The following is a 26436-nucleotide window of genomic DNA, read 5'->3' as shown; positions in this document are numbered from 1 at the left end:
TCTCTTCATGAACACGATGCTCAGCAATGTGCCCAACATTAGCAGAGCTTACACAGGTCATTTGAAGTATGACGGTTGTTAAACAGTATGTTGTCCGGCTGCAGCAAATTTATACTTTCATACATCAAAACACGCTGCATCATGACTTTTTTTTGTTTAAAGTGGGGCCTGTTGGGGCTTTATATGTCCCACAGTGTTTGTTCATTTGCGTTTGGTTGGAAGGGAGAAACCTCGTTGTGAATGCTTTTTTTCAACGTCAAGCTGAGGTTTCTGATTGCTAACTAGGAAAAAAGAAAGAAAGAAATCTGGCTCTTAATTGCTACTGTGCAAGCTGCAGAGGCCCCACCGCAAAACAGCTTCTCTCAGCATGTTCTGATGGGAAGTGGGTAACATTAACTTCACTGGCTCCGTTTGAAATTATTCCTACTTTTTTTATTTTCAGGTGAAAATCACATTAATCATGAATTTTAGTTGTTTTTTCTTTCATGAACTGAATTGTTAGGTAACTCCCAATCCTCCGGTTTTCCATCATAACAACTTTATGAGCCTTTACTTTGATCCTGCATTAACATATCACTTCTTCATGTCTCTTTCTGCCTCTCTTTTTTTTTTTTTTTTGCTTTCTGTGTACAACTCTGTCAAATATTTGCATAACTGTCATCTTGAAGACAACATATTCGACATGCTCCTGAAATGCCAGGGTAAGCCCAGTAATGCAATGCAAATCCAGAGGTTAAGACTGAGTTTTATATTCTTTCCTTTCATCAGCAGGGAAAAGCAATGCCCTGTACTTAGATGTGTTTTTGTTTTTTTGTTTTTGTTTTTCTAATCGTAATTCATGTCTGCTTGTCTGTGCGGTCGTTGCTGTTCCATTTTCAATAACATCGAAAGTGACCACATGCTCTGCCTTTCTCTTGTGAGGTCAGAAATTGAATGAATCACTTACATGACATCCCATCTGTTTTGCATAAAACAAATTGTTGTACAAAAGTTAAGAGTCAGATAATAACCTCGGTCGGCCAGCTGATTGAGAAGTAGAAGTGTAAGATTTTTTTTTTTCCCACTTCATTTTTTCATATCAATAGCAACAATCAGATCACTAACCAATATCTAGAGACCGAGGGCATAAGGTGATGAACTCCTCCTTCACATATGACAGTGTGGAAGGCGTTTCTCTTTATGCCCCCCCTCCCCCTCTTCTCCCCTCCCTTCCCTCCTCAGCCAGAGAGAGACTTTTTACAAGCTGTTGCTTGCAGGCTTCCAGCACAAGGCGTGGGTGACAGCAGGGAAGGTTGAATCCGCAGCTGCCTCACTGAGCATGAGGGCGCAAGAATGTCCAGTGGAACGGTTTGGAGGATCGGACACGTTTACGCACAAATGAAGAAGTGACTTACTCCCAGAAAGTTTCCACAGTGGGGGGGGAGACTTGGAAATCGGATCTGGGCTTCACTTTTACACTTGGGCACCGAAGTCTTTCCCCCACAAGGTGGTCTTTATTAACCACCAGACATGCGACTAAACTTTTCCAAAAGTTGGATATTCCGAGGCTGGATAATATTTATCCTTGTCACCATCTACGCACAGGTAAATAGAGTTTATTCTATACATGTATTCTTTTATGACTGATATGTTTAGCATCCAAAAGATTTCATGTTATCCGTGTGGTCTCCATGTCATTATTTGGGGTGCGCAATCCGGGGGAACATGAGAAATCGTGGCTTGTAAGAAATCACGTTGGTTTGTTTTTCTAAAGATGAAGGGCATGTAATGGTCTACCAACACAATGTGTCATCGTGTTGCGTTCAGTGGTGAGAAATAGTCAGAAAGAGAAAGAGAGAGCGGAGGATGGATGGAGGGGGGGGGGGGTTATGCACGGATGCTGAATGGAAACAGTCGTGTTTGGTGCGCGTCCACCTCTCCTGTTCTGACCGCAAATACGCTGCTGGCAGTTCTTGACGAACATTCCTCCCGGACAGAAGGGCCAAACATCGGATCATCGGGTCCAACAGAGTTTGCGATAAAGGGGGTGGGGGTAAATAATAGTCACTGACATGTTTTTCTGTCGTCGGTTTAGATGGGGGTGGGGGTGGTGGGGGGGATAACTCCATCCAGGGTCGTTTAGAAGTTGCTGTTGTGGGACTGCCGGGCACCGAGCGTGCGTCTTTACCGGCTTTACGGTAAACCGGCGCCTCATGACCCGGCCGGGAACAGATGCTCCTTCCTCCCTGCTTTACCTCTCAACCCCTCCCGATCCCCACAAGATAATATTCATAGATAAGGATTATTTGGAGTCCAACTGTTGCGCTTATCTATTTACTTATTTAAAGCGCAAAGGGTCCAACATGATTCTTTTATCATCCAAACAAGCTCCAGGTGAGGGAACGCTGAGGGAAAGAGCGCAAGGGAGATTTGTTTTCTATGTTTTGAACGGTGACACTGCAAATCCTTTGGCTGGTTTCTTCTCACCGTGGTCTTGCAATGACTGACTCACTGCTTCCCCCCCCTAAGAATTCCCCCTTCATTTTCTTGGTTTTCACCACTTCACCCGATTCATTCCAAATTCATTTCGAGCAGTCTGTGTGGCATTGAGCAACACACGATTACTTCAAGATGTTGAGGGTTTAAGATATCATGAGCAAACAAACTCTGGTTAAGCTGCTTCTTTCTTATGGTTGTCCGGCTTCTCAATCAATCAATTTTTTCCATGTGCGTTTCCATTGTTTAACCATTCGACCTTGAACTGTCTTAAAATGTTCTCATCTCAGGCTCTCCTCCTTGTTTCTCCATCAATTCACTCGGTGTTATGTCTAAGTCAGAAATACACATCCTCTGCACATCCTGCACATCCAAACTGGACTTATCTACGCTGACGATAAAGAAATGTATGCCCATTGCAACTCATCGAAAAACAAATATGCATCTTGTAGGCAAATCACAGCGTCTCAAACATCTTTAGACCGCAGAGTGTGAGAACACTAGTGCTCCTTCCAGCTCTTCCAGTGGTTCTCCTCCTGCAACCTCAGTTGTCATGAATCAAAAGACAACATAGGATCGACAAAAGAAATGCAAAAATGTTGTTAATCATTCACAGATACTTTGAAAGGCATACATCTTTTAGGAGATTTTTTTAAAGAAACCCTAGCATGCAAAATAATAGAACTGACCATTTGTTCAAATGACATAAAACGTAAACTTGTTTTATATGTGACAAAGAAGAAGTGCAAAATTCTTAGTCATTGGGCAATAGGCTTTTACAGCATCTTATCCTGGATTCATCAAGTCCCCGGAGGCCCTAAAGTCAAAGTTTGCTTCTCTTGGCTCTGCGCCTCTGCTGTGGCCGTTATGCAAATTCTCCCCTACATTGACAGCCAATGGAATGCACTGTGCTGCTCACTCCGGTGTGATACTATCACAAAAATGTTCAAGTTTTTTTTTTTTTTTCATTTTCTTCCCTTTTCTTCCTTTTTTCTTAAACAAAACAGCAAAGAAAATATAATTCAAGAAACACCAGCCAATCAGTAAAATGATTTTTTCCTTTCACAGGAACATTTTCCTCAATGCCTAGTGATTAGCAGAGTAACAAAATCCATAGCTGACACCTGTAGTTTGTGTAAGACATCATACTTTCAATCTGACTGCAAATATAGTCAGTGCTGAGGTTGTATGTTATATGAAAGCCTATAATCATACAGGGTGGATCAACTCTTTTCCTTGCATATATATTTAGTGAGTCAAAACATACTGCCGTATATAACTGAAAGCCAGCTCTGAGATGAGGTTGTAAGAAAATACCCAACATTCTTTTGGCCTCCTGTGGCTTGTGTTTGATGATCCTTCTATCTGTCCGTCAGTGCATCCATCTCAATCTCTGACCAAAGACACGTTTGCTTGTGCTCGGAACCCTGTCTTCTCCCGCACATGGATCTCATTAGTGCTGCGGCATGAGCAATGAGAGCTTTGCGTATCGCCCCCACTGCTTACTGTTCATATGTGTGAGAAGCTGAGTGGAGGTAATTAAACCCCTGCCAGTTTCGAGCTGCTCCTGCCAGAGGCCAGAAGGACAAGCATCGAAACTCAACCGTGCAAATGCTTGAGAAAAAGGCAGAAAGAGACAAAAATCATAATTAAGAGAAGGTGCTCAAGTTAACGGTGTCCCTTGATACTTTAATTTGTAACTTACACTTGGCACTGCCATGTAGGACGAAAAGAGAGCTGGTCAATAAAGGTGTGTGTTTGTGCGTGTGTTTGTGCGTGTGTGTGGGACACACAGGTGGTTGGTGAGCAGCAGTAGGACAGAATGAGAACAGAAAGCAGAACACTTGCTAGAATTGACAAAATATTATTGTACTGTTAATAAAATCTATTGTAGAGTAATGAATGCCAAATTGAAATTTGCATATAATCAGGTTATTGAACCAAAGTAGACAAAAAGTTTAAGAAATTAAAAAAACAAAACTCTGACCCCATCACTTTTTATGGCTGTCAGTTACATTTCGAGGTGTGCTTAAACACAATTTCATATGACTTGGGGATACATTAAATCATAACATGAAGAATTGCTGTAATTATCATGTAACATTTTCAAGCCCTGACTTCATGACTGAAATTGTGTTCGAATTTGTGGGAAAATGAGGTTCTCCGAAGGGCTGGGTGTGTAAAAGAGGTCTTTTAAAGGTCAGAGTGCAGTTAAGCTGTAGGTTGTATTTTTCTACATTAAAATACAGATGTTGTGGCTTTGGCATTGTTTCTGTCATAACAGCTGTTTTTCTTGTTCAGCAATGTGGCAAGAGCTTCACCAGACTCTGACCTAAGGTGCCCAGGGTGTGTGTGTGTGTGTGTGCGTGTGCGTGTGTGCGTGTGTGTGTGTGTGTGTGTGTGTGTTAGCATGCGTTAGCGTGTGTGCGTGTGTGTTTGCGTGTGTGCACGTTACTTGTCAGTTGATTTCGATCCAATTTAGTTTTCCCCTGTAGTCTTCCATCCTGCTCCACAGGATCCACAGACAAGAGAGATCTGTCAAGTGTCTATGAAATTCATAATTTACTCATTGGAAATTGTAAAAAAAATGCGTGACCCTAGCAATAAAACCTCAACTCTACCCTCTTAGTGTCCGTCCATCCATGCGTCCATCCATCATCTGCCGTTATTCTGCACTCAGGGTCGGGGGGATGCTGGAGCCTATCCCAGTTATCATCGGGCACATACAGACAAACATCCATTCACACATTCACTCGTTCACTCGTTCCAGGCAATTTTTCCCAATATTTTCCCGATTAATCGGCTACATGTTTTTGAGCTGTGGGAGGAAACTGGAGAACCCGGAGGAACCCCATGCAGACATGGGGAGAACATGCAAACCCTTGAGTGGTTCTTGAATGAAATAAAAATAGATTTCTGTTGTTTAAGCTTCTATGAACACAGAAGAGATGTTAGAATATAGCACATTATGGTTAGAAATTGAATAGATTGACTTGTTACACAACACAACATACAGTAAGGGCTCACAGTCAGTTTTCAACACCGCACATGTACGTTGTCCCATGCTCAAAATCTTTACTTTAGTATTTTGAAGCACCCACATGTAGACTTCCCGCTTTAACATTCCTGCATAGCCATTGTCATATTCCAAAGTGTCCAATGTAATATAATGGGATATATTTACAGAATAATAATACCCTGAATACTGATATCATATTTCAAGGCATCTGAAGATTGTCCACCGCAAGCTGAGAATCCTGGAATATCCAACCTCACAAGGCATAATATTGTATTTTTTTGATGGACTCTAAGTTGCTAAAGAGAATACCAGAAATATACAATGGATACTCATATCTATGAGGTACACTTGGATTTAAGCATCATGTTAAAAACAATATGTGAATGAATCCATTCATTTCCCATATCAACACTGTATCCATCCAAGTGTCTAGGTCTGACTGATTCTTCTTGGGCCAGTGGAAAGTACTGTGTTACAGACCGACTTGTTGGTTTGAAGGGCAGATGCTGCCGTTGTCAGGTGCCTATGAGCGTGTGGAACACATCCCAGACTTGGAAATATCTCAATGTCCTCTTCCCCTAAGTACTCAGTGCCATCTCAAATAATCGCACCTAGTATGGAAAGATATGTTTGAAGGTGCCAATCATGATAGTATTTCATCCACATGCAGCCAGTGCAAATATTATTGTAACTCAGCTGTAGTTGGATATGAGAATGATTTTCTATTCCATGTTTTATCCCCCAAAAAACAACTTGCAAAAAAATGATTATGTATTTTCTTAATGTCCCCTAGAACACCATCTCTAAGTCTCTCCAATGTGATGAAAAACATTACTTAAAAGGATCCATATGCTGCAACAAGTGTAAACCAGGTAACACACACACACACACACACGACATGAGTCGGATATACATGTATAAATTTGAAGGCTGTTTTTAAAACATATTACCCAAATTATAGGTTTCTCTGTGTCTTCAACTAGAATCTGACATCACAAATAGTACTATTATAATTTAAACGCTTTAATATATTCATAAATGTGATATAGGGCCATTGAAGTGAGCTTGTTTTATGTGTAGTGGTTAGAGTTTAAAATAAAAATAGTAATCCATTCATCCAAAATGATCCATGATGAAAAAAGGAAGTGTGTTTAAAAATACACAAGTGTGGCACAAAGATGTGCAAGTCACACATGACTGGCCTTTACGTCAATGGTAATAGATCCATTAAATCCACCCTCCACTCTAAATGTGGGCAAACTGAGAATTGAGACTATTTCCTTCCTCTTATTGCACAGTTTTTGAGGTTTCTGTTTGTTTGCTGCCTTTTTTTTAAAAAATCCATTCCTTTTATGTCCTCCTTCTGTGGCCTGTCACTCTTTTTCCCTTTTTTTCTAACTTTAGGGCAACGTATGTTTGCTGAGTGTGATGATTCGCCGCTGACAAAATGTGTTGGATGTTCTCATGGCGAATACCAGCCCAACTGGAACGTTGAGACGAGGTGTCTGCAGCAAAAGTTCTGTGATCCAGGTCAGAACATGCAAAGATTTTTTAAAACTGAAATCAGCATTTACACCTAGAAAGTACACCTTTAATACATGATAGATTTACTTGAAAAGCATATGACCAACTTCATTTTATGCAGAATAATACCTATCATGTAGTACATGCCTGTAGATTCTCAAAGTCTTGCCTCGGTTACACAGTTTGATTTATTCAATTATTAAGCACTAAGGAACTTAAATTGGGTGCAGTGACAAGCGCTTCCACCTCACAGCGAGAGAGTCTCTGGTTCAATCCCAACAGTGGGCCTTTCTGTGTGAAGGCTCCATGTTCTCCCTGTATCTGTTTCCTCTGGGTTCTCCTGATATGATCCACAGCCACCAAATTATGCAGTAGATTCACTGGAGACCTTCTTTTGCCCTGTCAGGTGAATGAGAGAGTGAATGGTTATGTCTCTATATGTGGCCCTGTGAGTTTCTGGCAATTGGTTCAGGGTGTACGCCAACTCTTGCCCAATAACATCCGGGATAGACTCCAGCCCCTGGCAATTCCAAGTGCAGGATAAGCAATATAGATAATGAATGAATGAATGGTCATATATCTATTATATATCCCAGTAATCATTTATTTTGCATACATGACCCTTTTTTTTGATGTTTCTCATCTACCCAGTCTATCCTGAGCAGGAAAAAAAAATGCCTTCCCACATATATAACAGAATACTTGTATTTTAAAAATATTCAGATCATCACAAAACATGCGGTTGTTGGTGTGTGAGAATGCACCATGACTTTTCTTGTGAAATCAAAGATGCATCAAAGTATGATCTTTATGACAGAACAAGTCTAAAAGTTGACACAGAGATGCTAAAGACGCATACAGTATTATTTGGCTTGCATCAAGAGGCAAGTCTTATTTTGAATGTTAAACTCCCGATGATCACTGACATTTTCTTAGAGAAATTATATTAATTATAAACTAATTAATAAAGGTATTTGATAAAGCATGTTTCTACACTAAATCATTCCTTCTATGACCCCAAGGGAAGGGTTTCATGTCACGGCCTGATAATCGGGAGAAGGAGGAACCGTGTCGCTGTCTTCCAAACTTCCAGTGCTCTCCAATCAACTGTGAGTACTGTGAGCGGCTTCCCACCTGCAACGCCGGACATGGGCTGGAGGTGGATCCAGGTGAGACCAATACAATATCCTTATTTTCACATCATAAAAAAAAGTTATTGACGCAAACATTTGTTTTCCTCTCCAATCAAAATCCTAATACATCCATAACTGTGTTGGCAGGTTCAGTGTTCCAAAAAGGTTAATCTACTGCAATTTAAGAAAACACTTGCAAAACTCCACAAGCATATTCTTCAGTTTGGCAAATCCCGTGCAAACTTAAAAACATGTGCCGCCGACAATTTCAGTACAAATCCATTAGGAATAGCGGTGTAATTGATCATAACACAGTGGAAGTGTTTCCAGAGGACACATGTCTTGTTTGTGCAGAACAATTACTCCAATTTAAGCTTGCTTTCCACTGATGGACAGCTGACTCCAATCACAACCTGAGTCAAGCAATGTGGGAACAGCTAGTCCATCTCAACAGTTTAGCTTTTTCCTCTGGAAAAAATCCGCTGAGTTGTGGTCAATTTGCAAAGTTTTTTTTGTTTTTGAAACGTTCTATTTTATGCATTGTATTTCCTTGAAGCTGCGAGTGTGCTGTCGAAGTATAGAAGATATTTTTTTGTTGTTGATTGTTTTAGATTGAGATTAACCTTCCACAATGACTGCAGTTTAGGGACGAGGGCTGAGATATGTGTTACACAAGTTTGGTATATCATTTTATGGAATGGACTGTGGCTCTGTATAATTCCTCTGACACACTGCGGTGAATGTAATTAATTCCAGACTCACCAAATAGAAGGAAGATTTGTGTTCCATGTAAGAAAGGATTCTTCTCTAATGAAAACGGTGCCAGTGAATGCAAAAAATGGACGAGGTAAGTCACAGTCAAAGTTGTGATTTCTATGCATTATATTCCACTCTGCTTTCCACTGCCACATCTAAACTGACTGTTCAAAGATGAAATAAGAAAATACATTTGCATTTTTTCTCCATTTTCCCTACAACTTCACAGCCCCAGACAAGTATTCAAGCAATGATATTTTGGTTGGCATATATAATATACTACACAAGAATTTTCTTCTTCTCCAGTTGTAAGGCTGAAGGCAGGAGTGAAACCCAGTCGGGAAGTGCGGAGGCGGACGCAGTGTGTGGGCCTCCTATCTCTGGTAAATCACCCAAATGTGCATTGAAAACTAGCATTTACACAGAAGAAATAGATATGAAATGTTTCAATGAATAGGAAACAAATGAAAATGTCTTATTTTGTGTACCTTAGTAATAAAGCGAACTTTGTGTTTGTGAAAGGTGCAGCCTCGTCCTGGGTTATAGTTTCGGTCCTTTCAGTCATCACTGTCCTCTGTCTCCTCATCCTGCTCCTCTTCTGCTACAAGGACAAGCTGAAATTACTCTCTGGTAGGGTAGAGCCCTTTATTCATCTCTTATAAGATGATTCCTAATGTCGTCTTATATTAATTTCAAGTTACCATGCATTAAACGTTCCTTTCAAATTTTATCCATTTTTCAAGGGGAAGTAAATTGGAGATTTCTTCATGACAGAATATTAACATTTTTGTGATTGCTATAATAATTGTAATCACAATTATTATAGCATTATTGCAATTATTGCCATATTATTATTGTTGCCATAATAATATGGCAACAATTAATCAGTCACATTTACACATTTTACATTTGATGAATATTGTATGACCAAAAGATCAAATCAACGTATTTTTTCTAAAACCACCAATAAGCCTCTTTGTGAAATGCCCTCCCTTGGAATGAAATATGTATATTACAAAATGTTTCTTTCTAGTAAATCTGCGATCCTGTGTTCAGAATCTCAAGAGGACTAGGATACAGCAGGTGAGATGACATCTTGTCGACATTTTATTGAATATCTTTGAAAATATTGCATGGTGTGCTCAAGTGTGTATTAAAATGATTTCTCCATGTTTTTTAACAGGAGACTTTGGCCCCTCTTTACCACAGTGTAGCAGGTGGCGGATTAGGAGGTCCTGGAGGTCCCAAATGTTCACCGTGTGAGGCGACTAAACTCATTTGCCAAGCCCCCCCAAACCTTACTGATGAGCACCCCTGTTCCTACCCCAACTCTAACCAGGAGATGAGGGTCTCTCTACCACTGTCAAGGGAAGTGAGAGAGACAAACAATACACAAGGAGAGAAAGTAATGGAAGAACAGTGCAAAGGAATTGGAGGACCTGAGGAAGTGTCTGAAGAAGAAGTTGTGAGCATGTCTCCATTGATGCCGGGCTCTTGTGTGTGTGGTATCCCAGTCCATGAGCCGCTGGAAGTTGGAGAGAATGAGGACTGTAGCCAGGCTGTCAACCCTGCAACTCCTGGAAAGTGTTTCTGTGGAGGTTTAGATGGAGAGAGGAATGGAGATGAGAGTGAAAAAGTAGACAGCGGTGGGGAAATGGGTGGAGGTGACAGGGAAAAATGTGTTTTGTCCAAAAGTGAAGCAAGCGTCCTGGCTCTTGTCTCTATGTCTCCACCTCTGCTTCATACCTCCTCAGCAAACAATCCATCCAGCCCGCAACCTGAACTCTCCCTGCCAGTGTCTCAAGCAAATGCCGGGCCAGAGGTCAAAAGTTGTCTAAAGGACAGGTCACTGGGAAAGCAGGAAGGATTGTACAGACTGGCAAATGCAGACACAGAGAATTGTGGACCAAGTGGAGCCTCTGCAATGACCTCAGTAAGTCCGCTGATGACCTCCTCATCATCATCAGTTGGAGAGGTCTATCTAGAAAAGCCCTCTGGCTCTTCCGCCCAAGAACAGGGCCAGAGTCTCTGTTGGGGTGACAGTGGAGTAAATAAGCTCTTATCTAGGAGCTCAGAACTCGAGTGCCCCCCCGAAAGTCTTCAGAGTCAGTTGGTAGAACCAACTCTTACCTCAGGTAGGTGAAAATCAATAACTACAATTGGTGACACTCTTTTCTGTCAGGAACAAATCTGTCATCTATATCTGTCAAATATAGATTTCAACAGAAGTGAAAGTTTTTAAATTGATAACCAAATAAAGTTGTAAAATATCCATCCATTTTCCCACAATTATCCAAAGTCGGGTTGTGGGGGCAGCAGCCGGAGCAGTGAAGCCCAGACCTCCCTCTCCCCCGCCACATGGTCCGGTTCCTCTGAGGGGACCCCAAGGTTTTTCCAGGCCAGCCTGGAGACATAGTCTGTCAGGCGTATCCTGGGTCTTCCCTGCGGTCTCCTTCCAGATGGACATGCCCGGTATACCTCCCCTGGGAGGCATCCAGGAGGCATCCTTGCCAGATGCCCGAGTCCTCTCTACCGCATACCTCTCTATGCGGAGGAGCAGCGGCTCTACTCAGAGCTCCTCTCGGCTGACCAAACTTCTCACCCTGTCTGTAAGGGAGAGTCCAGCCATCCTGGAGAGAAATCTCATTTCAGCTGCTCTTATCTGTGATTTTGTTCTTTCGGTCACCACTCACAGCTCATGATCATAGGCGAAGATGGGAATGTAGATTGACTGGTAAATTGAGAGCTTCGCCTTCTGGCTCAGCTCCCTCTTCACCAGAACACACAACAAATCTGCCTGTCCATCTCCCACTCCATCCTTCTCTCACTTGTGGACAAGACCCCGAAGTACTTGAATTCCTCCACTTGTGGCAGGACCTCTTCCCCAACCTGGAGTGGACATTGCACCCATTTTGGGTTAAGCACCATGGTCTCGGATTTGGAGATGCTGATCCTCATCCTGGCCACTTAACACTTGGCTGCGAACCCTTCCAGTGAGAGCTGGAGATCATGGCCCAAAGAAGCCAACAGAACCACATCATCTGCAAAAAGCAGAGACTCGCTCCTGTGGCCACCAAACCGGATCCACACCATGCCCTGGCTGCACCTAGAAATTCTGTCCATAAAAGTTATGGACAGAATCGGTGACAAACGGCAGCCTTGGCAGAGTCCAACTCTCACCGGAAACGGGTCCGACTAACAATCGGCAATGCGGACCAGGCTTTGACACCGATCATATAGGGACTGAACCGCCTGTATAATGGGATGCGTAGCCCCATACTCCCGGAGCACCCCCAACAGGATTGCTCACGGGACAGGGTGGAATGCGGCACTGTCCCCAGCATCCATGCCATGCGGCAGAGGCATTTCAGCCTGGACAGCCCTACAACATCCAGAGCCTTGAGGAACCCAGGGTGGACCTCATCCACCCCTGGGGCTCCGCTTTTGAAGAGCTTTTTGACTGCTTCAGTAACTTCAGCCACGAAATTAGGTCTGCCCACTCCAGAGGCCCACGGCTATGCTTCATCATTGGAAGGCATTTCAATGGCGTTGAGGAGGTCTCAGAAGTATTCCTGCCACTGATCAACAACATCTCGAGTTGACGTCAGCAGTGCCCCACTCCCACTGCACAGTGTTGACGAAGCACTGCTTCTGCCTCCTGAGCTGTTGGATGGTGGAACAGAATCTCCTCAACGCCCACCAGACGTCGTTCTCCATGGTCTCCCCAAACTCCTCCCAGGCCCAAATTTTTGCCTCAGTAAACACCGAAGCTGCATGTCGCTTGACCTCCGGAGCCCCACAGGCCAGAAAGGCCTGATAGGACTCAATCAGGATGCCATCCCTCACCACTGGAGTCCACCAGCGGATTTGAGGGTTGCCACCCCGGCAGGCGCCAGTCTGCTGCTTCGAAATGGAAGCGTGGAAAATGGCCCATTCAGACCCAATGTCCCCTTCTCCCTCAGGACATGGTTGTACCTCTGCTGGAGATGGGATTCGAAACTCCCTCTGACAGGCGACTCGGCCAGATGTTCCCAGCAGACCTCACGTTGTGTGTGGGTCTGTCGTCTCCCAACATCGGAGCCAGCTCACCACTAGATGGTGATCATTTGACAGCTCCGCTCCTCTCTTCACCCAAATGTCCAGGACATATGGCCGCAAATCCGACAACATGACCACAAGGTCAATCAAAGAACTGTGGCCAATGGTGTGGGTGCCAAGTGCACATATGGACACCATTTTGCCTGAACATTATGTTTGTTATGAACAAGTCCCATAACAAATCACCACTCGGGTTCAGATTGGGGTCAGGGGCGTTCCTCCCAAACACGTCCTTCCAAGTTGCACTATCACTTCTCCCAGTAGGATGAGGGAGTCCCCAGTAGGAGCACTTTCTACCAGCCCCTCTGGGGACCAGAAGAAGGGTGGGTGAACTGAACTGTTGTTGGGTGCATAGCCACAAAAAACAGTCAGAACCCGTCCCCCAACCTGAAGGCAGAGGGAGGCTACCCTCTTGTCCACTGGGTTGAACCCCAACGTACAGACGCAGAATCAAGGGGCAATTATTATTATGGGGCAACTCCAGAGTAAAAAAAGAAAAAAGAATCATTCCCCTTTCGAGAGGCCTCGTTCCAGACCCCACACTGTGTGTTGAGGTGAGTCCGACTATATCTAATTGGAATCTCTCAGACTTGCGCACCACCTTGGGCTCCTTCGGGCTCCTTCGCCAGAGAGGTGACATCCCATGTCCCAAGAGCCACCTTCTGCAACCGAGGATCAGACCTCGGCTCACACTGCACAGACCCGCTTGGCCCTTCCTGTGAGTGGTGAGCCTAGGAGAAGAGGGACCCATGCCAGTCCTTTGGGCTGTGGCCACCCGAGCCCCATGGGTGAAGGCCGGGCCACCAGGCGCTCACCATAGAGCCCTGCCCCCAGGCCTGGCTCCGGCCAGGCACTGGTGACCTGTGTTTTGGCAAGGGAAGACAGGATCCAATGTTTTTCTTCTTTATGGGGGTCTTCTGAGCTGCGCTGCACACAAAGTTTTAAATTAGTAAAATTACTATTATTCGTGTGAATTTATGGAAATATTTAACTTGCCAATGCATAATAATTAGTTTCAGTTAAAAGTTCCCTGTTTTATACTTTATACTGACCTTTACTGAAGAGTAAAATGTATTTAATTTGTCCAGAAAAATTCACTTTTCATTTTTTTGACTTTTTTCTGGAAAAAACTCTTCCGCCTCCTCTCTAATCCATTCGATATATTTGGAAAATGGTCTCTGTTTGCAGATTAATTAAGCTTTTTAACCATTAAAGGAGTAACTTGAAGATGTGACCAAGCTGAATATTTCCTTGACATTCTGAACATGACTCAAACCTATTGTAAATAAAAGGCAAAAACACAATGGTTTTTGGTTTTGAGTTCAGTGCCACAGAGCCAGTGGGTCAAACTCAGAGTTAACTTGTTTCACTTGCAGTTTTCTGTTTTCACAGAGGAGGTGAAACAAGCCACCAAGAATAACACAATGAAATTCATGTTGGTTTTGATGGGAAGCTCTGCTTCACATGGCTGAACTTGTATTGTTCTTACAGCCAAAGAAACTTACCCTTGCATTCTGCTTTAAATGCAGAGTGGTTATGGTTACTTTCAAAAGAAGTAATATCAGTGCACTGGGATGGGAACAGCAGCAAACTCAAACTGGGGGATTATTAGGTAATGGGATGAAACAATGTATAAAATCAGTTTAACTACACAATGAGGAATATGTTTGCAACCTTGTCTCCAAGAAATATACATTATAACTGTAGGTAATGATAGCTGGACCACACAGGAAATTCAAAGAAGCAGAATATTTTTGTCTGATCAACTAATGAAATGCCACAAACTCACTCAAATGGACACTTGTGTATCTTTGTGTGTGTGTGTGTGTGTGTGTGTGTGTGTGTGTGTGTGTGTGTGTGTGTGTGTGTGTGTGTGTGTGTGTGTGTGTGTGTGTGTGTGTGTGTCAGTATGAACTATGCCATCTACAAAGCTCCTGTTTACCAAGCGTTCCATTAGGTTGCACAAAAATGCCACAACTTTAATTGAAGCAAGATGTGCACAACTTGAGTAATACATTCAGATCCCTACCAAACCACCAAAAACACACCAACACACACTTGCATACTTTTAAGAGCTTTTATAGAATTCTCACTGAGGATTGGTTACTTTAATTACATGCTTGAAACAAACACCATTTCCCATCACGTGATATAATGATATATGATTAAATAGGCTTCCCGCACAGGCCACTGAAAAGTTGAGCAGCGGTCCAAGGTGTCACCTGCCTACCTAATATGTACGCATATTGTATTTCACATATTAATGCTGCGTTTTTTATGTTTTTATCCAGTGAGAAATAAAAAAAACAGTTGGGTAATAAGAAGCGATGAACAAAATCAAAATGCAGATTCCACCGAGGTTTTAGTGGTGAGGTTACATATTTTTCGACATATTCCAGTAAAGCTTTAAGGATGGGAAAATCAGTGTGTTTGTAGCTCAGTGGTGTTTCACAAGCCTCTGGTGTGCTTTTCATAGACTGTGTATGTGTGTTAGTGCTGTACAGTTCCTGCCCTGTGCGTGCGTGTGCGCGCGCTCGCTTGCCTGCTTCTTTGCTTGCTTGTGCGCGTGCATGAACAGACGAAGCATGAGCTGTGAGTCACTGAGGGTCGGCTTTTTCTTTAGACTGGAAAGTTAGACAGAAGGCTGGATAAAATAAGATCTGGAGGCTTAATGTGGTGAAAGATGGCTCTGAAACAGAAACAATCAATTTGATTCTTTTTATCGGCTTTGATCCACAAGTGAATGTTAAGAAGACAAAGTTACCGTAAATGTTTTTGAATAGGTCACAGAAAATTCTCTACTTAGTTAACATGTTTTTTGGCAGAAAGAAGCTATAATGACTTGAACAGTACTTTTGACTGCATTAATTCAAAATCTATTTTCAATTGGAAAAGGTTGCACGTTTATTCGGTTTTCTTAACAGATATGTTCTTTTTCTCCCCACCAAAATTATCTTCTTAAGGTCAGGTGTCTGGAAACCGTAACACGACCTTCATCTCCAGTGGTCAGGTGATGAACTTCAGCGGTGATGTCATCGTAGTCTACGTCAGCCAGACATCGCTTGGTAGTGATGGAGGTGGTGTTGACAACGAATTCGGGAGTCCGGTCCAAGAACAGGCCAACGAGACGGCTCCGTTTTTTCAGAGCTCCCTGAGGTCGCCAGGGGACTCTATCAACCAGAACACCTTGGAAGAAGATACACTGCCGGTCCAAGAAGCTATGGAGCAGTTTTCGTGCGGAAAGTGAAAGCAGTAGCTGTTTCTTTATTTCAGTAATTCTCCATTTCCTCCCTAACCATCTCTAAGACACTGCGAAATTATAACCTTTCCCTATAATGGACCCGGCACTTCACAACTTTCAAAAATACTTTAAAATGTATTTTGAATGTTTTATCAGCCGAAAAATGAACAGCTTACAGAAGTGAAACTGTCATTCCATTTGTCTATCAGTTTAATGTCCATTCTTTTTTTCCCATAACCCACCTTTGTCACTTAAATTCATCTCTGGCATCCCTTTATTTCCAGTGGAAATCTGCAGGCATTTTTTCAATGGAAACTCCCTCGCTTTCAGTCAATGATGGGGAATTTTGGGGGGAATTGGATATGGAACTAGGGTTCTCGCTGGAACAATATCATGCTTGTACAATTGGATGGAAACTGGACACGGGTTCTTATGCAAAAGCGCTTCGACACTTCTCATTTCCATTTTATAGCCATAATATGAATGAAAGGCTGAAGTTTGCACACTTTGCCACATAAAATCAACCAAACATTTCATTTTTAACTAAACTGAGTTTGACTTTTGGATCATTAGAAAATCTCATACAAAACAAAATATCCTCAGAGTGGAAATCAGTGTGTGATATCCCAAATGATCATGCCATGATAGAAAATATTCTAATTGTGCGTCTACAAATTCAATTTGGATTTGGCAGAGCACAGTCAAATTTTGTTTAAAGAAATGACTATGATTTTCTGGCATTCCCTACAGAGACAATTATTTACTTTGCATGGTCCGAGAAAAAAAATCTATGTTAAAATAAAAAGACACACCCACCTTTGGTACGATGTTTGTTTATCCTGCATGAAGACTTTTTTTTTTTTTCTTTTTTAAAAATCTCTTCATACTGCACCATGTGTGCAGTTTTTGTGTTGGAAAAATGCTATGCATTTGATAAGCTATTTCACTGTTGGTTTATTTTATTTCAGACTGTTTTGACATGCAAGCCTTAATGAAGAAAAATGTCGTACTGTCTATGATCATTTAAAAAAATAATATTACACATTGCGTTGTGTATGTATCATTACTGATTATGAGTATGTGATCAGTGTTTGTATACAGTAAAGACAAGACAAATTTTAAAGGGAACCTTAAGTTACAGCCTCCTCATTTGTATGTAGCTTTACAATAATGCACATATCACTGTAAAGTACTGCCATGAGTGACTTAAATACTATTTTGATTGAAAATTAAAGATGTTTTGCATCTAATCCTTTCAAAGACGGCTGACATCCAGCATTTTGCGGTTTCCCTCTATTGGCGTTGCTATTCTGGGGTTGGCAAACTGCAATGACAGGGCCATTTATCTTAAGATGATCTATAATCTTTGCGAAGGAGAGCTAATTGCACATGTGGCAGCCTTTCTAAGTTCTTTGTCCTCATCTCACCAGACAGGCAGGCTTTCATAAAGCTTGGGGATGGTGAGCAGCTGTGATGAGAAATGAATCTCCGGCAGTCAGACCAGTGAGCGTCAGAGAGAGACCACATGAGAGAAGCTGGCAGCGCTTATTTAAGCCTGGTTTGGGTCAGCAGGAGTGTGTTTATGTGTGTGCATGTGTGTGTGTGTGCTCATGTGTAAGTGCGCGTCTCGTCTCAGCCTATTTTATGCCTGTTTGTGAAAACAGGAAGTTATGACTAGTTTGGTTTTCTTCAGACCTGACTGGCTCACCAACACATAACCTGACTTTAGAGCTCTGTTTCCATGTGAGAAAGCATAGCCTCCGTCAAGTCCTTTAACGCCACAGCTCTACAGTTCACCCTAGTGGTAAATGCATTTAAAACTCTGTGTCATGTCATTTTTTTCTATTATAAGTTAGACAAAATACCAAAAAGGAACTTGTTTGGCAATCTCATCCATTTAACAATATTATTAATACTAATGAAGTCATTTCAAGTCCCTAATGTTTACATAATACATTTCCCTTACTTTGTAAAGTATGTGTTACAAGTTTGCTGGTCCCTTGATCCAGATTGTCTCAAAATCGAGCTCTTTCCTGGTATTATTTAAACATATCCATCTATTAACTGCTCATTTATTCAGTTAGACAAAAAACTACTTGATTCAATTTTCATTTTTTTCCAATTTGAAGTTTAGCTATTGCAAATCAGAGGCATCAATGTCATATAAAAACTAAGCATTGTTTCTGAGAAAGCATTTTCAAATAAAAAAAAATTGGTTTACTGTACTACATTTGAATAATGTAACTGTCATCAGAGAATTATAAACTACTGTATGCGTTGCAAGTGTTGGCAAATGCCGTCATTCAGTATTAGAAACATTTGGTAATTTGTAGTGACTAATGCTGTATATGAACTACTTCCTAAATATGTCATACTTTGTTTTTTTTGTCAGGATTTTCATACATTTGGATGCCCTTTTAAAACAAAAATATGTTGTCAAAGATCAAATATCAAGTTTAAAAGTTGATATGAGTTAGGAGTCTTCAGGGTTGCCAGAGATTAGGGTGGCTGTAAGCGCCTTGATTGATTTACTTATGTTTTACCTTACAGTTCCTTTGTGGCTCACACTGTGGGCTAAAATAATTTCCCCCTCGCTAAACGATGGCACTCTAATTGGAAAAAAACTCCATAAGTATAAGCTGATCTTTTTGTGGAAACCACCAGAAATTCCAGAAAACGGTAAAATGCTGAAATCACAGTTGCCTCACCTGTGGAGGCAGGTTTAGAGTTTCACCACAGGAACTCTGCTCAACAGAGATTAATCGCCTGCATTGAAACAGGAGTTAATACGAGCCTCCAACAAGAAGCACTACTAAAAAAGTGCTGCATATGATCTTGTCTTTTTGTTTGTGGTAGCAATTAGAAAAAAAATACACCCTCATAGTCACCTAAATGAATTTACACCAAATCCTGATGCAAATGATGCAGAAAAACTCATTTGTAGGTTAATACTCATGAATGGTCTGAATCTCACATCCTGCAGGATGGGTTCTGGGAGACTGGAGCCAGTACACTATTTCTATCTATTTCATACTCATCAAAGTGCTTTGTTGACCTCCTTGTGTCCTGTGGATAAGAGACGCACAGTTCTCTTCCTCCTCTGATTTATTTTGCCCTTTTTTCTTTAATGCACCGCCTGTCCATATTTAGTTGAGTCAGTGAGCCTTTGTAAGTTTGAGTACTGACATGAATCACTCTCTGTGATTTTGGCAAGCGCATAGTAATGGAGCAGCACACATAAGATCACCATAATTCATTGGTTACGATAACAGACTTAAAACAGAAGAGGATTTGTATTTCTTAATGACTTCCTGACTCACCCGCCCTTTTAGTATCAAGCTATATTTCCTCTTCGTGTCATTTCTCTGTCTTCTCTTCATCACCTCCAACACTTTCACCTCTAATTTCTGGAATTTATCACAACTCCATCTAAAGACATAAAAGATGCAAACAGTCAGGTAGGACAGATCTCCTATGGGTAACTACCGTCGAAAATGGTTAAAGAGACGAATGGAGTTTTTTTGGACATACTGCTTGTGAGATATGGTAAATGCAAATAGAAATAGTGGGAAAAGTATTTATTAACAAACAAGAGCCTTTAAATAATCAGACTTTCATTATCAACTGCAAAGGTCGCTTCGGATATAAAGCACGGGCTTCACTGAAGCTGACAACTCTATACAAAGCATTTTGAAATTAATGTGTAATAATGGCATTCTCTTTTTGAACTTAGAATATATATATATGTACCATATATAAATACGTTTTTTTTTTTCTTTTTACCTCTTTATTGAACTTTTTTACTTGTGTTGTTGTGCAGTTGAAAAAAAATTGTCCCATCCCTTATCAGGTCCCTGATTATAACCAAGTGGTCTTCAAATACCCGCGTGGATGGGAAGACAGCTATAGTTACGGGTGCCAACACAGGAATAGGCAAAGAAACAGCAAAGGACCTGGCTGGCAGAGGCAAGCAAACACAGCTGCACGGTTTGAGACTGAACAAATTCAGTAGTGCCAAAAATAGTGTTGACTAAGGGTTTTATTTTCATTTTGAAAATAGAAATGTTTTGGAGCAAATACATAAAGATGTCTAACACACTTTCAACCCAAGCTTAATTGGTTTGATTAATTCTATATTTTTCCCCTGGTTGCCTTTTTGTATGTCAGTTATTTTGGATAACTTTAAAAGAACCAGGAAAAGCCTTCAAAAGTAAAGTGATTTTTTTTTTGGAACAAAAAATAAATAAATAGAATCAAGAAAAAAATGTCTCAAAGGCAGTCAGTGGGTTTAATTTCTAGAAATACAAAAACACCATCAACTTGTAAAAAAGAGAAAATGTCTTTAAACAAAACTTTGTGGTAAGTTGACATTTCCATGTGATGTGCAGAAACTCAGTGTCTGAGAAACTTCTTGAAACTACTGGAATAATGGATAAATAGCAGAGCTGTTTCACATTGTCTCTTGTATTATTTTGTACACATTTACATTATGTATGAAATTATCAATTCAAATATAATACATTTTTGTAGCTTGGCTACTATTGTAATGTGATCCACTTCGTATTGGACGGCAACATGACATAGTATAGTGAAATAAAACATAAGTTCTAAATAGAAGTCCGAAATAGTCCAAACTAGAAAGAGAAAAACATAACATTCCCGAGTTTCAGAACCAATGAATATTCCATCATAAGCATTGCAAGGATGAAAACAAGTTTGAAAATGAGCTCATCATCTCTGTGACTCAATTGCCTTGTATATGTTGGCTAACACACACCCACCATTAAATCTCTCAAGGTGCTCGGGTGGTCTTAGCATGCCGAGACATGGCAAGAGGAGAGCAAGCCGCTCGAGACATCATGAGGGAGGTGCCCGGAGCCAAGGTAGTTGCCCGGCATCTCGATCTGGCGGACACCAAATCGATCTGCCAGTTTGCTGAGAACATCTATAATAGTGGGTCTCAAACACACTGTTAATAACACTTAACGTCAGTTTTGACTTACATCCCTATAATGATGTGATTTCTTTCCCAAGCGGAGAGGTCCCTTCACTTTCTGATCAACAACGCCGGTGTGGCTCTTTGTCCTTATTCGACTACGGCCGATGGATATGAGTTGCAGTTTGGAGTCAATCATTTAGGTATGACAGGAGAATTGTACGAAATCCTAACGGGGTTCTATCCTAATTTTGATGTCATAGTCAAGGTGACTTTATTTGTGTAATCACTTGATTTTCCTTTTTTTTTTTCACCTTTGGAACTCAGGACATTTCTTCCTGACCTTCCTGCTACTGGACTTGCTAAAGCATTCCGCTCCATCCCGGATCATCAATGTATCTTCAATGGCTCACACGATGGGCAAGATCCAGTTCGATGACCTCAATAGTGAGAAGTCTTACCATCCTGTTAAAGCCTACGCACAGAGCAAGCTGGCTAATGTTCTTTTTACCAGGGAGCTGGCGAAAAGAACTGAGGGTATGTTGTTTGACGTGGCACTAAATCAATTCAGTTTCTGTGCTTTTCTGTCTCCTCGGCTGTGCATGGAAAATGGATCTGCATCTTTTCTAGTGTGAGAGTCTCATGTTTTAACCACAACTGCTGCAAGCAAAATAGCAAGCGCAAAAAAACAACTTTTCTTTTCCCGTGTACAGACGGATAATAGTTCTGTAAAAAGCAGTCACTATGCTGTCCATTCCACAATGTGCCAATCTCACAATTTGTCTGCAGTTAATCTGCCAACACTCACACGGGAACACACAGTTAAAAAAAAAGCATTTAAGAACAGATAGATAATGCAACAAATTGGTTAGATGGTTGGTTGAAATGCTCACATTTTCATATTGATGAAGGCATTAACTATGGGATATGGTTGTGAAGCATTGCCATTTCTATATTTGGCTGACCATCACATTCTGGTTTTTATTTCTTCTTTTCCTTGCTCTTATCGTGAAGATGGACACATATTTGTAACAATTTCTGAGTCACATTAGAGCTCTCTCCATCTCTGAGAAGAAGAGAGAGAAAGAGAGCGACAGATATAGAAGGGGGGGTCTACGTAGCAAAAGTAATCGACACTGATCAGTGTAATAAGTAAAGAAATTAATAAAAAAAAGTAAAAAGTAACAACAATAATCCTAAAAACACCAAGTGTAATTGAGCCCGCTGTGGCCTCAGCAGGTAAACTGCTGTTAAAACAGTTATTGCAAATGGCTGAGTGAAGTGTCAGAAGCATTTTCACAGCTCACTGAATGTTATTATAAACTTACACGAAAATTTTGAGATGCATTATGGAAATACAGATTGATAAATTAAAGCTCAATTTTATAGTGTAGCCCAAAATAGATATCATCAAAGTTGCACACTTCATGATCTACCAACATGCATTTCATATTATCTTTTTAAAAATTTGTTGCAGATTTATTTCGATATGCAATAACAAATGTATTACTGTGTCATGTCTCCTGATTAGTCAAAATTATATCATTTTTGAGATGCTGTATGACGTAACTTATCAGTGTTTCAACTTGGATTGTTTCACTTGAGCTTGTCTGCCCTGCAAAATGCAATCTGTTATATTGCCTCCAGCTTTAGGTGTGACTGCTTATGCTGTGGATCCCGGCATGGTGAACACTGAAATAACACGGCACATAAGACGCCCTTTTGCAGGGTTCATCAAAAACTTCAATTATCTGCTTAAAACATCAGCAGAGGGAGCCTATACCGTCATCTACTGTGCCGTGACTCCTGAGCAACTGATGCTTAATGGGGGATACTACAAGTGAGTTTGGTGTTCAGTTGCATGTAGTATTAGTATGTATTATAAGCACTTTGCTTTGTGTTGACTTTTGGAGGCCTTTGGTATCACTTAGGTCAATTGACATTACAGGTGGTCCAAAAGCAATATAGAAATGAAAATCGGTCTCAAACTATTCATCATCCTTCGAGCACTACAAATAACAATAAGATTTTACGACGTTAGGTCAGGAAAAACTGTAATCTGTGGTACTTGTGTCCCCTAAAATGTTTTCACATACAACAGTAATATCCAAGCTCCAAATGCAAAGTGTTGAGAAGAAAAGTCCAGAATCGGTCTGAGAATGTTTTAAGCTGCCTGGAAGAAACTGCGGAAGACACCAGACACAAGCCAATAACCCTTAATATTCACTGTTAGCCTACTCGTAGCTGAATACATTTGGCACATGCTGCGCCATATTCATCCCTATGGTGGAACGGCAGATCCTGGTATAAAAAAAAATGTAACTATTGCGGTATATCACACTTTCAACCATTGCTTTGATTGCTTTTTGTGAGAAAACCACCAATTCACTCACTCATTCGGGGCAATTTTTCCCAATTTTCTTCCACTTAACCTGCTGCATGTTTTTGGACCGTGGGAGGAAACCGGAGAACCCGGAGAAACACACACAGACACGGGGAGAACGTGCAAACGCCGCACTGTTAGGCCGAAGCGTTAACCACTGCACCACCGTGCCGCCCCAACATAAAGACTTATCATTATTAATTATTATGTAAGATAAAGGTAATATAAACTTTGAAAAAACATTTCAGTGATCCTGGGAGTTGTATTTAAAACTTCCAATGAGCTGATGTTTTTCATATGCAAGCCTTTTCCTCAGTGAGGTCTGCATTCAATCACTGCAACCCACAACTATGTCCGGGAAGTAGTTCAGCCTGTTTTTGCTTCTGAAATCACAAATCTATTATGATTTCACAAAACTTTATCACAGTCACAAAGAGGTTTGTCAACATGAACATAAGAACATTTCAGGTTATTGGCATGTGAATTCGATCGCTATCATTTACTGTGCAAAAAAGCAGAAAGTAGGTATTTAACTCCTCGGTGCAGCACAAAGAAAGGAACGACATCTGATTTCTGAACAACCGAATAAGTGACTACATGTGAGTAACTTTCTGTGTGTCTCATTGTGTATGCGAGTCTAATTGAGCCAAACATTGTGTGCAAACTGTGTTTCTTTTCTTTTGAAATGTTACTCACAGAAAATAATGACCTTTCGGGCTGGAAAAAAAGACCCTTGTAACTTTCTTTTACAAAATAAATTAAAAACAGGTCAGTTTGTCCTGACCACTGCAAAAGAATTAAGCAATTCAGGGACAGTTAAAGATTTCCCTGATTTATATTTCACCAGTCATAATGAAGGAAGGAGTCTTTAAACCAACAGCACTAAATCAAATTTTATTTTGATTCCCTTTTTTTTCTCAGGGACTGTGCCAGAACAAAGAGCGCCAGAGCAGGTCAAGATGACGGAACGGCCTTGAAGCTTTGGGCTGTTAGCTGCCACCTGCTTGGCATCCGTTGGAGATAAACTCACACCACAACATGCTCATCAGCATCATGTGCACCCGATTCACAAATAGTCCCCAGTGCTGATGCTTATTAATGCTGATAACAATAGCTCTATTGTGTGTAATACTCCCCGTGTGTGGAACATGACTGAAATCTGCACGTAAGAAACAAAGGATGTAAAAAAAAAAAAAAAGATGCAATCCAAAGATGGAAATGGTAAAGCTGATAAAATTCAATGATTAAATAAAGTGGGCGAAAGCTACTGATGGAAAAATAACAAAGAAACAAAAAAATCGCTGTTTCATGTTTAAGACTCGGAGCAAAAAACTGATTTTCCATCGTATTTTTATACTTTATGATGGTGAAGGAGAGCTGGGGTATTTAAAAAGATTTATATTGTGGGAGAGTTATGACTACTAATCACACAGTTTTCATCATCATCATTCATTCACACTCAAGTTCGAAGAAATGTGCGAACATTGATCGCATCTCTAATCTATCTCATTTGATAAGTCGTTCATGCCTTATGTTGTTGCCTCCAGCGTGAGCTTACGATTCTGACGGTTGTACCAACACTCTAAATGGTGCAGTATGGAAAGTGCTATTTATAATTTATGAACGTATGACATTTTGATCTGGACTTCCAAGAAAATACCCGAGGCTAAAGCACATGGGAGAGATTTGTCTCAGATGTCCTCTCTCACGCATCCATTCATCCATCCATCTTCCACCGCTTATCCTGAGTTGGGTCGAAGGGGCAGCAGCCGGAGCAGTGAGGCCCAGACCTCCCTCTTCTTGGCCACAAGAAGGTGTTAAATAGCAGCCTCGATACATAGTCTCTCCAGTGTGTCCTGAGTCTTCCTCGCGCTCTCCTCCCAGATGGACCTCCCGTGGGTGGTGTCCAGGAGGCATCTTGACCAGACGCCCGAGCCACCTCATCTGACTCCTCTCTATGTGGAGGAGCAGCGGCTCTACTCCGAGCTCCTCTCGGGTGACCCAACTTCTCACCCTATCTCTAGGGCAGAGTCCAGCCACCCTACCGAGGAAAACTCATTTCGGCCGCTTGTATGCGCAATATCGTTCTTTCAGTCACCGCCCACAGCTTGTGACCATAGGTGTTGGTGGGAACGTGGATAGACCAGTAAATTGAGAGCTTCGCCTTTTTCCTCAGCTCCCTCTTCACTACGGCAGCCTGGCACAGAGACCGCACCGCTGCAGACGCCGCACTGATCCGCCTGTCGATATCCCATTCCATCCTTCCCCCACTTGTGAACAAGACCCAGAGATACTTGAATTCCTCTACTTGGGGCAGGACCTCTTCCCTGACTCGGAGTGGGCATTCCATCCATTTCTGATTGAGCACCATGGTTTCGGATTTGGAGGTGCTGATCCTCAACCCGGTAGCTTCACACTCGGCTGCAAACCATTCCAGTGAGAGCTGGAGATCATCACCCGATGAAGCCAACAGAAAAGCAGGAACTCGATCCTACGGCCACCAAACCGCATCCCCTCGACGTCCTGGCTGCGCCTAGAAATTCTGTCCATGAAAGTTACTAACAGAGTCGGTGACAAAGGGCAGCTCTAGCAGAGTCCAACTCTCACCAGAAACGGGCCGCACTTACAACCGGCAATGCGGACCAAGTTCCGACACCGATCATTCAGGGTACCCCATACTCTCGGAGCAAACCCCACAGGATTCCCCGCTGGACAGGGTCAAATGCCTTCTCCGGATCTACAAAACACATATAGACTGGTTGGGCAAACTCCAACGCCCCCTTGAGGACACTGCCGAGGGTATAGAGCTGGTCCACTGCTCCACGACCAGAACAAAAAACATGCTGCTCTTCCTGGATATGAGGTTCAACC

General features: G+C 41.6%; 2 protein-coding genes across 5 annotated transcripts; both read left to right on the top strand.

The window, feature by feature from the left end:
* The first annotated feature begins 1286 nt into the window (after positions 1 to 1286).
* tnfrsf11a (tumor necrosis factor receptor superfamily, member 11a, NFKB activator) lies at positions 1287 to 17456 on the top strand. Of its 2 annotated transcripts, none has more exons than XM_086150401.1 (10): positions 1287 to 1584; positions 6288 to 6366; positions 6899 to 7024; positions 8041 to 8187; positions 8908 to 8998; positions 9214 to 9290; positions 9436 to 9537; positions 9941 to 9990; positions 10091 to 11042; positions 15969 to 17456. In XM_086150401.1, exons 1-10 carry the CDS (start codon positions 1510 to 1512, stop codon positions 16250 to 16252), a joined length of 1983 nt encoding a protein of 660 aa, XP_086006527.1. In that variant the 5' UTR covers positions 1287 to 1509; the 3' UTR covers positions 16253 to 17456. The 2 variants fall into 2 exon arrangements, with proteins under 2 accessions (XP_086006527.1, XP_086006526.1); XM_086150400.1 differs by having other exon boundaries at positions 9430 to 9537.
* A 2159-nt stretch (positions 17457 to 19615) lies between these two features.
* On the top strand, positions 19616 to 24882 carry LOC147232081 (retinol dehydrogenase 12). Of its 3 annotated transcripts, none has more exons than XM_086151354.1 (7): positions 19616 to 19704; positions 20097 to 20212; positions 21044 to 21199; positions 21281 to 21385; positions 21510 to 21719; positions 22830 to 23022; positions 24487 to 24882. In XM_086151354.1, exons 1-7 carry the CDS (start codon positions 19691 to 19693, stop codon positions 24587 to 24589), a joined length of 897 nt encoding a protein of 298 aa, XP_086007480.1. In that variant the 5' UTR covers positions 19616 to 19690; the 3' UTR covers positions 24590 to 24882. The 3 variants fall into 3 exon arrangements, with proteins under 3 accessions (XP_086007480.1, XP_086007481.1, XP_086007482.1); XM_086151355.1 differs by having other exon boundaries at positions 19654 to 19792; positions 21044 to 21129; XM_086151356.1 differs by lacking the exon at positions 19616 to 19704 and adding an exon at positions 19774 to 19792.
* The last annotated feature ends 1554 nt before the right edge of the window (positions 24883 to 26436 follow it).

The sequence above is a fragment of the Fistularia commersonii genome, chromosome 8 (genome assembly GCF_037954325.1).
Source record: "Fistularia commersonii isolate RoL2024-O1a breed Wild chromosome 8, RoL_Fcom_v1.0, whole genome shotgun sequence".
Lineage (NCBI taxonomy): Eukaryota > Metazoa > Chordata > Actinopteri > Syngnathiformes > Fistulariidae > Fistularia > Fistularia commersonii.
The sequence above is the reverse complement of the archived record's forward strand: the minus strand, read 5'-3'. Positions and strand labels throughout refer to the sequence as shown.